At 41.5% G+C, this 12,252-nt stretch overlaps 1 protein-coding gene across 2 annotated transcripts in view; it reads left to right on the top strand.

The window, feature by feature from the left end:
- asic2 (acid sensing ion channel subunit 2) overlaps positions 1-12,252 on the top strand; it is a 139,175-nt gene that overhangs the window by 66,558 nt on the left and 60,365 nt on the right. The window contains exon 1 of one of the 2 annotated variants that reach the window (XM_088437026.1): positions 6,940-8,313. The exons of the other annotated variant lie outside the window; for it this stretch is intronic. Coding sequence (XP_088293152.1) covers positions 7,645-8,313 — 669 coding nt within the window. The 5' untranslated portion in view covers positions 6,940-7,644. Of the gene's footprint in view, positions 1-6,939; positions 8,314-12,252 lie in introns of those variants that run through there. 2 annotated transcript variants of the gene reach the window in all.

Below are 12,252 nucleotides of genomic sequence, written 5' to 3'. Positions count from 1 at the left end.
CTAACCACTTTGTAAGTTGACGGAAGATGAATTAAATTGTCTTTGATGTTGACGAAAACATGCTTACCTTCACCAAAGACTAAACTGTTTTTGCCGTAGTCATCAAAGACAGCATTAAAAAAACACACACACATCCATTGACTCTGTAGTTTACAAAAACACTTTCAGTTGACTGAGGACTAAATACTTTGTAGTTTACGAAATACAATTTGTTACTCAAATATGTGAAATTTTCTTTGATCTTAACCAAAAAAAACAAAAACATGTTATTTTGTCCGAGAGCGTCCAGGATCGTGATACGCTCTAATATGGACTCCTTTGCTTTCAATGAGCTCTCATGTGCGCGCAGCGTCCATCGTATTATGTATTGAAATGAAAAGGCTGCTACAGAAGTCACTGTTGTGCATAATAAAGTCTTGCATAATAAACTCCTGAAGATGAAAGTGCTGGGATTAACATAATGTATTCACACGTGCACACACACAGCAGCCCCGGCGCCATGCGGTCTTGTGTGAAATTGCTGCCGACATTCATCCGTTCACGCATCCGTTCATCGGCGTGGCTTTGCATCTTCAAGGCGGTTGGATGTTCTGACGAGCCTTCAAAGGCTTCCGTTGATCCGCTTCATCCGCCGAGGAGGATCTTCCCCCCTGTCCCGGTGAGAAATTACATTGTGACGGAGCGGGAGGGAATTGTTGGGGAACAATGAACTTTAATTAGGACCACAATAAGCTAATTTGGCGGTAATTGGAGCTGGGCCAGCGGGACATTACCCAATGCCAGGACGGCGTACTCTTGAATAGATGGTTTCATCTGTGAAAAGTGGGGTCAGGAAATCATCCTGCTTGGTGGAAGGATTTTGTTACCATTGGGTTTGGTAAATTACCAAAAACAATGTGGAAACAAAATTGAGAGTGGAAACGCTAAACGATACGGATACGTTTTGACTGCGTGTTGCAAAAGGGCAAACCGAACCAAAACGTACAAATTGGTACAGTTGGCTTAGATTTTACCACAATGTTTTTCATGAGTGATTAGATCTCGCTTTGGTCTCAACCTCCAAGTCTTGCTCTCTTCTCAGTCTTCAAAATCGTGATCTTGTCTGGATTTCAGTACTCTTTGATCTCAATAATGTCCTGATTTCGTTTGGCGTGGTCTTGACAACAACACTACCAATAGTCGAAGATATTCACAAAATAAACGCATTATTTCTATACCGTCAAGTCTAATTTTGACTTGTGGATGGACATGGGGCGGAAAATACGATATTTACACTTTTATGACAGGATTTTTTTTTAAACCCAATCTACCAACAACCGGGCCCATCTGTCCATTTTAAAAATCTGTGAATTGACCCACTCCTGCTCTTAATTTCTAATTGGTGTGAATATGAATGTAAATACTTGTTTGTTTGAATGTGCCTTATTATTCAACCCCCCCCAACCAGTGCCTGCACCCCTCCTCTCACCCATTTAGTTGTGAGGTCCCCAGCTCCCCCGCAACCCTAATAAGTACGAGTACTACATAAAATGAACGGATTGAGAGTTGCATTTGGATCAGAGGTTCCGCTGTGTAGCAGCAATTAGCTCTGAGCGCCTATGCGCACAAGTAAACAAATGTGATGTGTTTACATTTCAGTTTCCTCTCAGTTCTAAACTCGTGTCTTTGATATGATTAGTCAAGATGTCTTCTAAATTGAGGCTGGATTATGAAATGAAGAGTAATCGCAGATATCGTATCCTATTCATAGTGCTTTGATTTATGGCTTTTGATTGATGGAATCAGCGAAGACCTGCGAATGAGAGTGGGTTGGCCGCCAACAAACAGCTCTTTTACAGAAAGCAACACACTCTATACTATTTCCTCTCTCCGTGCTTTTACTCATTTAGTTTCTTCTTTCTTGTCCATTGTTTAATCCTGCTAGCAATTTGTAGTGAGCAGAAAAGCACAATGTGCTTATTTGTTGGCAATGTGATCCCATAAGTCAGCAACAGAGTGGCTTGGCAGAAACTCAAAAAAGACAAAATGATGGATCGGGATCACATGAATGGATAGGGGATGAAGAGGAACAATGAACCGCGGTAACCATAGAGTCCGATATGAAAATAATGAACAAACAGTAGCGGTGTTGGCAATTTAGCGATTTGGTCCTTTTAGTTTGTTGTGCAAGCAATAATCTGAGTGAAGTTAAAAACAAAAACATCCAACACTGAAAAAAAATGAAATCGCCAAATGAACAGTAAGCATTTTCATACATCAATTTCTAGCAAAATGGCTTTCACTTTGCTTCATCTTTAGTACTTTTATCCTGCCTTCAAGTGTTAAGCTTGCTTTAAGCTTGACACCTTTGCAAGCTCCGTGCATCAGATGACGTTATTTCGGCAACCACGCACACCAAACACATTTTCCGCAACACGTATCTTCCGGAATCTCTACGAGCGGAAAACATGGAGGACGAACGATTTCTTATGGAAGTTCGCCTGAACAAACATCTTTATGAGTCGTCTGAAATACCGTAAACAATTACTGATGAGCGCCACGTTGGGGAGAGATGAGGAGTCTGTTTAAACGCTTCGAAGAATTTATATCGTTTGAATCGACTAGAATTTTCTATCTGTTATAGAGTAGTATTATTTGTATGCTAGAGACTGCATTTACTGCCACCTATAGTATGGGAGAATATCGCCTCGAATTTTGTGGGAAAGCCGCTACGAGTATAAAGTGCTGCAAAACGCTTGTCAAGTATAAACCAAGCTAGCCTTTTGTTGCAGGCTTGTTTTCACTGTAGTGAATTTCAGTGCAAGGCAAATGCAGGAAAAAATATTCCGTATTATGCAACAGGGGATTTTGTTGTAGAGGAGTTTTACTATAGTTTTCAAAAAGCAACGCCAGACTATTATTCCCACTAGGAAACTGCTAACGTGAAGGAGATTATTTTCAGTATTGTTTTGCATATTGTCCGCTTCAACTTGTTGAAGAACGTGTGTAGATTGTGCTAAAGCTAAAAAAGTACAGTAAATCGGTGCGTAAGGCAGAAGCACGACCTGTTTCGTTCTCCCCTTATGCAGCCACGGTAAATTGATGTGGGCGGGTTTCTTGTTGAAATGTCAGCGCCATCATTCAGACTGAAGGTTGATGTTATTCGCTGACCTTTTACACGCAGCTGCTCCACCCCTCGTCATCACAGGCACGTGAGACAGCATGTCCCCGCAAGGGGTAAACTATTTCTTCTGCTACATCCTCGATTTAACACTCAATGGCGTCTGTGCGCCGTACATTTGTCATTGCTCCTGTGGAACAGCCTGCATGTAATTAACTTAACAGGGTAAGCTGCAGTTGCCAGTTTCAATGAGTTCTATGTGAAGAGCGCAAGCAAGAAAACGAAGGATGTATTGTACGTCTGTTTCTAAAACACTTATAAAAATAAAAAAACAAAAACAAAAAAACATATGCACCGGTGCTGCATTCAGGCGTGGTAGAAAGACTGACGGTTGTCATGTGCAGAGATCTCAAAAGTACTCGTGTTCAGTACTTAAGTAGAAGTACTGATACTTATGCAAAAAAATACTCTGATAAAAATGGACGGACCAAAGTCAGTACCAATTTTAAAATGTACTTAACCATTGTGCAGTATTTTGCCCAATCCTTTGATTTTTATAGGAATTGTCACCATTTCAAATCTGTTTATCTATAACAGTGCCGAGCAAAACAAGGAAATCCAAAACTGGGCCTAAGTGTGCAATTTATTAGTATTTTATTTTTGATCATGGCACAAAGGGAATAGATGCATTTGAAATGGCATTTACGCCTCAAAGTGATTCAATTTACAGTCAGCTAACTTTCAAAGAAATCTGAGTGCACTCAAAGCATTGGCGTCGTAGTAAAATACTGATAACAGTAGTAAGATAATAGTGTATTTTAAGATGATTAATTAACCGAGATGTTCTTTTTTCAGTTGACTGGCAAATTCTTGAAAGCCGAATGTGTTTCCTGGGCAAGCATCCGCCATGAATCATTTTTTACTACCAACAACTTCAAAAAGTTCCTTCGGTTAAGGCCAAGGGTGATAAATTTCTTGGATTTCGGTGTCTGGGAGTGTGCCGACGTCATCTTCAATCTCTCTAAACTCGCTTTCCTCCATATCGACAAACGTATGGATTTGTTGTTTAGCGACACATCTGGGTTACGATTTTAAGTTGTGTGATCATGTCACCTCAAAAGTAACGCCTCCGTTTTCAAAGAAGTAAAAAGTCACTCAATTGAAAGATACTCAAAGTACAGATACCAGAAAAACTACTTAAGTCCAGTAATGAAGTACAAGTACTTAGTTACTTCCCACCTCTGCTCGTATGCGTGTGGTCATTAGCTTAACATGGGCTAATGTTTGGCTCGTTGACAAAAGTTTTTTTTTTTTTTTTTGTCTTAATATGGCACCGCAACATTTTCATAATGTGTAAGTCTTTTTAGTAATAATTCATAATGAGGGGATTAGCTACGCCTTTGAGCAAGCGCTCTATTTCCAGTTGGGATTTTCTGTCCTTTCATTTTGCTTTCATTATGACTTATGACTTCCCTCCACACAAGTGAGCCAAGCTAATGCTTAAATGACCTTTCTCATTAAAACGCATGCAGTCACTTCATTATCTCCACATTTTTATTTAGATTCAACTCGGGATGTCAAAATGAACAGGCTATCATGCTAAAGGTCACATTTTGCTAACGACATAAGATATGAAGTGAGGATGAAGACCGCAGCTTTAGCATATGGTACTAACTTCCTGTTAGGTGCTTGCAGTTGTTTGAGTCATGTGACATTTGCAAGCTGATCTGTGATTGGTCATTACCAGAGCCCGAAGCAACTGTGATTCAATTACAACTGTAATTTTCTTTTCACTGACTGCAAACAACAAAAAGGTCATCCTCTTGAGTTAGATAAAAAAAGAAAAAGAAAAAAAAAGAAATAGATGGGTTAGCTGCTTAATTCATATCCCACAAATGAAATAATAACCAGTGCTATGTTTTGATGAAAGGGTGCACATAAAAGTTATTAGTCATGATTTTTTTTTTTTTTAACTTGTCTCCCCTTTTAAATTTACATTTAATCAGATGGTGCTCTTTAGTGAGGTCACAAGGATCATTTGTGCAATTTCAATTTCTTTGTCTTTCTCCCTGGGCGGCGTCACCTTTAGAATACCGAGCAGCGCTGTCTAAAAAGAAAAATGAATTGGCAACACAAGCACACAGTCGAGTCCAAAAGGGCGAGCAGTGAAATATTTGATGTGCACAAATGAAAACTCCCCTTTCTGTTTATTCAGCGTTTTGATAAGACCAAGAAAAAAAAAAAAATGAACTAGCAACTGTGGCACATTATAAAATATTGCTGCTATTGTTTACGATTACACACTATCTCCACAAGTCTCCGCAGCTGAGGCTGAAGTATAAAAAATATTTCAAAGTATATAAATTAGTGTAGAAGCTATAAAATTGAATTTAGTTGTGCACACAAATGCATACTAGCACACATAGATACATACAAAAGTAATATGCATGTAGCACCCAATTGCCATAAATTCACACGCAGTAATACTACCCCGCTAGTAGTAAAGTAAGCAAGCATCGAGGCACAAAATTTGCACGTGTTTATTTACTCAAGTGCAGAAGTTGGAGGCATTTATTTGTAGAACAAAACAAACAAACGTGTCAGCAGAGCAAAGCCACACAGAGCCATCTGCTGGCTCAATCAAGTCAAATGACTCCAGCGTCCTTAAGTTCAAATTGGGCACATTCCTCATTAAATGTAAGACTATTATAATAAACTATTATAAAAACAGACACTATACTTAATAATAAAACAGCAAAGATGTGCGCGCTGTGGCAACTCAGCAATTAAATGTGGCAGAGTAAGATAAATGCTGGAATTAAAATCAGTTGTTTAAATTTTCACTTGATTTGAGTGACAATGTTTTTTTAATGCACAGCATGAATAACCAATTTGTTTTATATGCAATAAATACTTTAGGTTCATTTATAGTCAGAATGTATATATTTTATTATTCATCTATTTAAATGGACTCATCACGATTTTTTTTTTGCAATTTATCACTGTTTTATGTTGTTGTATTTTTAGAAAGCTTTATATTTGACCCTTTTTAAAGTATTTTGTCAAATCCTTTAATCTTTATGTCATAGGCATTTCACATCAAAAGGAGAGCGTTGGAAAAACACTATGGAGCTGAAATTTCACCCAGATAGTGACAACAAGTCAAAGTTCAGAATGGCATAACCGCTTAGCTATCACGCTACCTTTCATTAGCTAAAATACAGCGAGAATGATGCGGAAGAAAATGACCCACAAATTATCAAAATATTTCACAAGGGTTATATTTGTATTTATATGAATGAAGGCATAAATGTATGAATTGCTTTATTAGACTTGAGGTCCAGGCACAAACAAACCAGACAACTTAAAGACAAAAACACACAAAATTACAAAATAAAGGTAAAATATCAAGGAATATGCTATTGGCATTGATTTATTTATGGTACTTATATTAACGTTAGCTCTTTATTGGTGTCATATTAAAAATATGACATTCTTGGGCAGACTAACTTTTTAGTGTAAAAGTAGGAATTTATTTGTATATTATTTGCAGTCGTTTATTTTTAATGTAGTTTCATTATTATGTATTTTCATTGTACTTCTGTTTGAATTTGGTATGGATGCAAATTTTCAATCCCAAGAATGATTTTATATTTATTCAAATCCGCTTTTATTTTTCTATTGACATTGCCATCACATTGTCATGTTTCATTGTGCGATGACAGATAAACAAGGACGGATTTGCGACGGGGTGTGTGTGTGTGTGTGTGTGTGTGTGTGGGGGGGGGGGGGGGGGTGCTTGGCAAGTCAGCGCAGCGGCGAGGAGAACAGGGGCAGTGTGTGGGGTGGTGGGGGCGTCCACTCAAATCGCGCGGCTTGTGCTGCGGGAAGCAGCAGAAGAGGAAGGAAAGCGGAGCCAAACGCGAGCGTGAGACGGGGAGCGACGGCTGGCGAGAGAAAGTGGGGAAAGAAGATGAGGAGGAGGAGCAAGGAGTTGATGGATCGGAGTATTTTTAGAAAGCCAGCCAAGGATTCGCGAGGACAAACTCCTCTGCTTTTGTTGCGCTTGCTGTCCTCCCCAACGCCCGTGTCATTTCGGAGCCCGAAGACCTTCGCGGCGCCGTCCATCCGAGCGAGGAGCAGCACGTGGAAGTCACGGAAGTGAGACCGCCGAGCAGACTGCCAATCAGCTTCTCTGAGTCCGAGCGCCGTAAGTGAAAACCGCGGAAGAAAGGACCCGGACGAAGCCGCTCCAGTCTCTTTGATATCATTACCTTCTCATCTCACGTTTGACATCCCAACCCCCTCGCCGGTTTGTATTCCATCCTCCCTCCTCCTCCTTTGGCGTCCCCTCTCGCTCGCTGTCACACGAGCCGCAGCGGCGGGCGCTCTTCGATTGCTTTCCGCTGAGTCGGCAGCGTCAAGAAGGACCAACAAGTCCGCTCAGTGAACCGGCGCAGGGACACCTCAGGGGGAGTGTCCTTCCCTCACCAGACAGCGGGGTGTTTATCCGGGTGTGGATTTAGCGTTTACCCTGGAGCTACATGTGGGCCGCAGCCCCGCAAGCCGGGCTGGGAAATGACGCCGTCCCCGCAGTTGTAGGAGCCCTGTGGGCGGCGGTCATGGTCCGAGAGGGGCGCCGTCACCGGTCCCCGGCGGCGACCCGGCGGCGCGGGAAAACCCGGGCGCTCACTTTCGCTTTGCTTTCACGGACGCGCCTCCACGGCCTGAGGCAAGTGTGCATCCCCGGGGGCTCGCTGGGCCGAAGGGTCTTCTGGCTCCTGGCTTTCTGCACTTCTGTGGGCCTGCTGCTGTCCTGGTCCTCCAACAGGCTACTCCACTGGATGTCCTTCCCCACCTACACGCGGGTCCACACCGAGTGGGCCAAGGAACTAGCCTTCCCCGTGGTCACCATCTGCAACAATAACCCCATCCGCCTCTACAAGCTAACCAAGAGTGACCTGTACTTTGCCGGACACTGGCTGGGCCTGCTGCTGGCCAACCGTACCGTCCGGCCCCTGGTGCTGGACCTGCTGCAGGAGGACCGCGTGGGCTGGTTCGGCAAGTTGTCCGATTTTAGGCTCTTCCTGCCGCCCCGCAACTTTGAAGGCACCAACTTGGAATTCATGGACAGACTCAGCCACCAACTGGATGACATGCTGCTCTCCTGCAAATACAGAGGGGAACCCTGTGGGCCTCACAATTTCTCATCCGTAAGTTTGACATCATCTGTCTTATGCGTTATTGAACTGAAAGTCTGGAGATGTACTTGGCCGGTCTAAAACCTTTCTGAGCGTCCGTCATGAAGCCAAGGTCTAAATCTAGAGACTTACTTGGCATATGTAAAAAAGTCACATTTTTCAAGTGTAGGTCTGGAGCTGGACTTGGCCAATCGAAATCTTTTTTCATCTTTATGACTCATCTAAACGCAATCTCTGCAACCCTCAAATTGGGTTTTAAATCTGGAGATGAACTTGGCCAGTCAAAAACCTTTCACAGCTTTAGTCATCATACTGTAGAGCACAGATACAAAGTCAGTGTCATGCGCTCTAAGGTTGAAGTCTAGAAATTGACTTTGCTCGTCTAGAAACACTTATTTAGTCACCATGCGTTATAGGTGCATTTTCTGTGGCATTCTCTATAGGGTTTAGGTCTGGATAAGCCGATTTTCTTGACTAGTGCACAAGCTTTCCAAAGCTTTAGTTATCGTTTTTTAAATGAGGTTATTGGTAGCATGCCTCGGGCCATTTCCGACCCATTATACCAATTATGCATGTGGCTCAGTACTATTTGATTAATAGTCTGGAACCTGGCCTACGTGGTCAGCATGCGAAAGCTAAGTGGGGTAAGGTATATTTGCAATACTCAGAGACTCATGACATTTTTGTGTGAAAGGAGTATGTTTAGTGCTCAGTTTCATCACCGCGTGTTCATTTTCACCGTGTGACAAGCTCATTGCAAGTTACGCGCTCAAATAGTCTGGGCATCAATTCCTGCGCGATTCAAGATTGCAACAATCCAAGCTCAGCGTGACATAAGTCACCACACTGATGGACACCTGCAGACCATTCTGAGAAACTCCAAATGTTTTATGTTTGTTTTGGGCCCTCATGGTTATTGAATGTGACACCCTTCATATATAAGGTTTGTCTAGAGACTGACTTGGGTCATATGCACTTTAATAATGGTTTACATCCATAGTTTCATAAATGTATTCCAGAGATAGCGTCAGCGCAGATCATAAGCAGTCAGTGGTTTACCGTATGATTTTCAAGTCTGGAAAATTTCCTGGCCAGACCAAACACAACATATTTTTGGACAATTATAGGCTTATATTCAGTTTTCATGTTGATTACACCCCTAACCCATACAAATGTAGTCTTCTCACTCAAATCCCCAAATTTTGTAGCGTCTAAGCTGTTCCCGATCACTTTAACGGTTACTGCTTTTGTAATGATTGGAGTCCTTAAAAGCACGTGTAAATCAATGGTGCGCAAACTGTTTGGGCTTCTTCTTACAGCAAATCGTTAAAGCTTCCGAGTGCAAAATGGGTTGCAGGCACATTCATTCACATGTCTAAAGTGAATGGTAACAAAAAAATAAAAGGCATTTCTGGAAAACGCTTGGGGGTGAAAAGGATGCAAATTGAGCTATCAAAACAAAAACTAAGTGAACATTAAATTCACTCCAGGTATTGGAACACTAGGTCAGTTCTTCTAATTTTGTTTTGTGGGGGTCTCTTCCTTGAGTTTCCCCCTATTCAAGTAAAATGCATGCTCGTTTAGGTTTAAGTCTGGAGAATTTAGCCACTCTCAAACCTTCCACTAATTTTTCATAATTACTGTATTTTCCCTACACCCGTTCCCCTGTTCATGTTGTTTAAACCTCTAAATAAGATAAACACCTAGCTGTCTTTAACAGTGAAACGATAGCATGCTCTTTGGGGTTTGAGTCAAGAGATTAGTTTAGCCAGTTTAAAACCTTCCACTTAAAAGCAAAAACTCCGATTTTAATCTTTAACAGAAACGCCGCGCAGAGCCGGAATTGTTTTCTGACATCTTCTCACTTATAAGACTTAAGCTCCCATGTGGGCAAAAGCTGCCAAAGAGAAAAACAAAAAGTTGGACCCTGTGTGGGAGTTACTACGCTTTCTCTCTCTCGCTCTCTCGGTCTCTATCTCCGCACATTGTTGTTGTGTTTGTGCACTGCCTGCCCGAAAGCCCACGAGGTACATCAGCCCACCGCTGAAAGGGCTTTTAATAACAAGCACACGTTTCCATCCATTAGCTTTCAACTCAACAAGTAAATGCTAGGCTGCTTCATTATGGAGTTAGCGTTGACAAAGTTGTATTGAAAATTAGGTCATGTGAAGCTTGCTTTGTCAAAGTGCACAATAGAAGCATTTCCTAAATTCAGTGTCGTAATGAAGGGCTTTCATTTTGAAGTCTCCAAACAATCCAAGCATTGTTGAGAAGGAACGCCGATGTCAATCCATGCAAGGGTGCTTTTTACCAAATGGGTCTTTTTGCGCCCAAAACGGAACTTTTCCAAACGATTACCTGGCCAAATGTCTGTTTTAAAAATAAAACGTGGTTTTTGAAGTTTGCCACTTCAAGGTTTAAGTCTGGAGATTAACCTTGCTGGTCTAAAAGCTTCCACTTTACTTCTTTCCTCACCCATAGTCCATTATTAATGTAATTAACATCCCAGGAGAAAGTTCGATTTTAACCCTATTATGTTGTGAAACATGCTAACGTTTGCTTGTTATGCTAATGAAACTATATACTGTACTCTAGTTCCTTCCTTCCTTTCGTCGTAGGCAAACTTTTTAACGGCGCTAACGGGCCCTCTGTGGTTTGTGGCTGGTCTCAGTGAGGACTCCGCGACGTCTTTTTTTTTTTGCTGTCTACTGAAAAACAAGCAGTTTGTTTGGGGGGTTGACTCCCTTCAGGTTCCATTTTAGTCGAAAAAAATGCATGCTGAATTGCATGGGTGGGAAAACATTTGTGCTTCAGGGCGGCACACATTTTTAAAATGGATATTTTATTTGAGGGAAAACTATTACATTTAAAATGATCAATGACACAGTTACAGTTGTTCAATGTCACTATTTTCAGACGAATACCAGTTCCAGTCCTCACCTCTTGATTAGTCCCCAAGGACCAAGTACCAATACCACCAGCACATTTGATACACAAAATAACATTTCCTTTTAAAGAAAGGCCAACTTATTCCAGCGCAACACTTTCTTCATAAAATCATGAACTTAATGCCATTTTTTAATTATTCTTAGACCTGCCCATCCCTAGCTATTTTTTTTTAGAGAAATACAGATAGAAAATTGCACCAAATGCAGGATAATGAAAATATCTGGGGTGAATTCAAGAATAGCGTGCGAACTGTGGACCACACTTTGACCATCGGTTTCAAGCCAAAAACCGTCCACAAGTCGCATGTTCCTTTATATGTTCCTCTTTCGTTGTGACTTTTGAATCACTGTAACTCACTCCCGACGAAAGCGGAAGTACATTAGGCTCGAAGGCTTAGAAGACAAAGAAGGAAACAAAGAGGAGGAAGATCAATACATGTATTTGTGGTGGATTTTTGAGCTGTCGTTCAGGTCCAATCAACATGGGACACCTGCGTTTGAACATAGAATTTCCATGAGCCAGCTAACCATGACCAATTAAACAGCATGATGCCACATTGATGACACGCATGGAAGCATTTTTTTTTTCGCCCCAAGGTGAGCAACGCAGCATCTCCTTAGAAATCTAATAACGCCAAGTATTGTTCACTATCTTCAAGCACTCAAGGTGATGTTTTTTTCTATCATGACTCATCCTGCAGGGATTTCTTGTGCTTTGCATCTGTTGTTATTTAAGTCTGATGTTTCTATTGGAATCACTACAATCAGATAGAACCTGTTAGCTGTCACTCTGCTCAGCATGAGAGTGAAGCTTAAGTATATTGTGACTGAAAGACAAAAACGTTACCTTTGATTTGTAATGGATGCTTCTGTTTTGTTGTAGAATAAGTGGTGAATGGTGTAAAGTACCTCTCCAATTTTTGCTCCTTGAGGCAGTGGCAGTGCACCTAACGTTTGGTGTCACAAATTGTAGGGTTACCCACTTGGGGAAAGAGGGGTCGTA

The sequence above is a fragment of the Hippichthys cyanospilos genome, chromosome 16 (genome assembly GCF_059441005.1).
Source record: "Hippichthys cyanospilos isolate Australia breed blue-spotted pipefish chromosome 16, RoL_Hcya_1.0, whole genome shotgun sequence".
Classification (NCBI taxonomy): Eukaryota; Metazoa; Chordata; class Actinopteri; order Syngnathiformes; family Syngnathidae; genus Hippichthys; species Hippichthys cyanospilos.
This window is presented reverse-complemented; position numbering and strand designations above follow the sequence as displayed.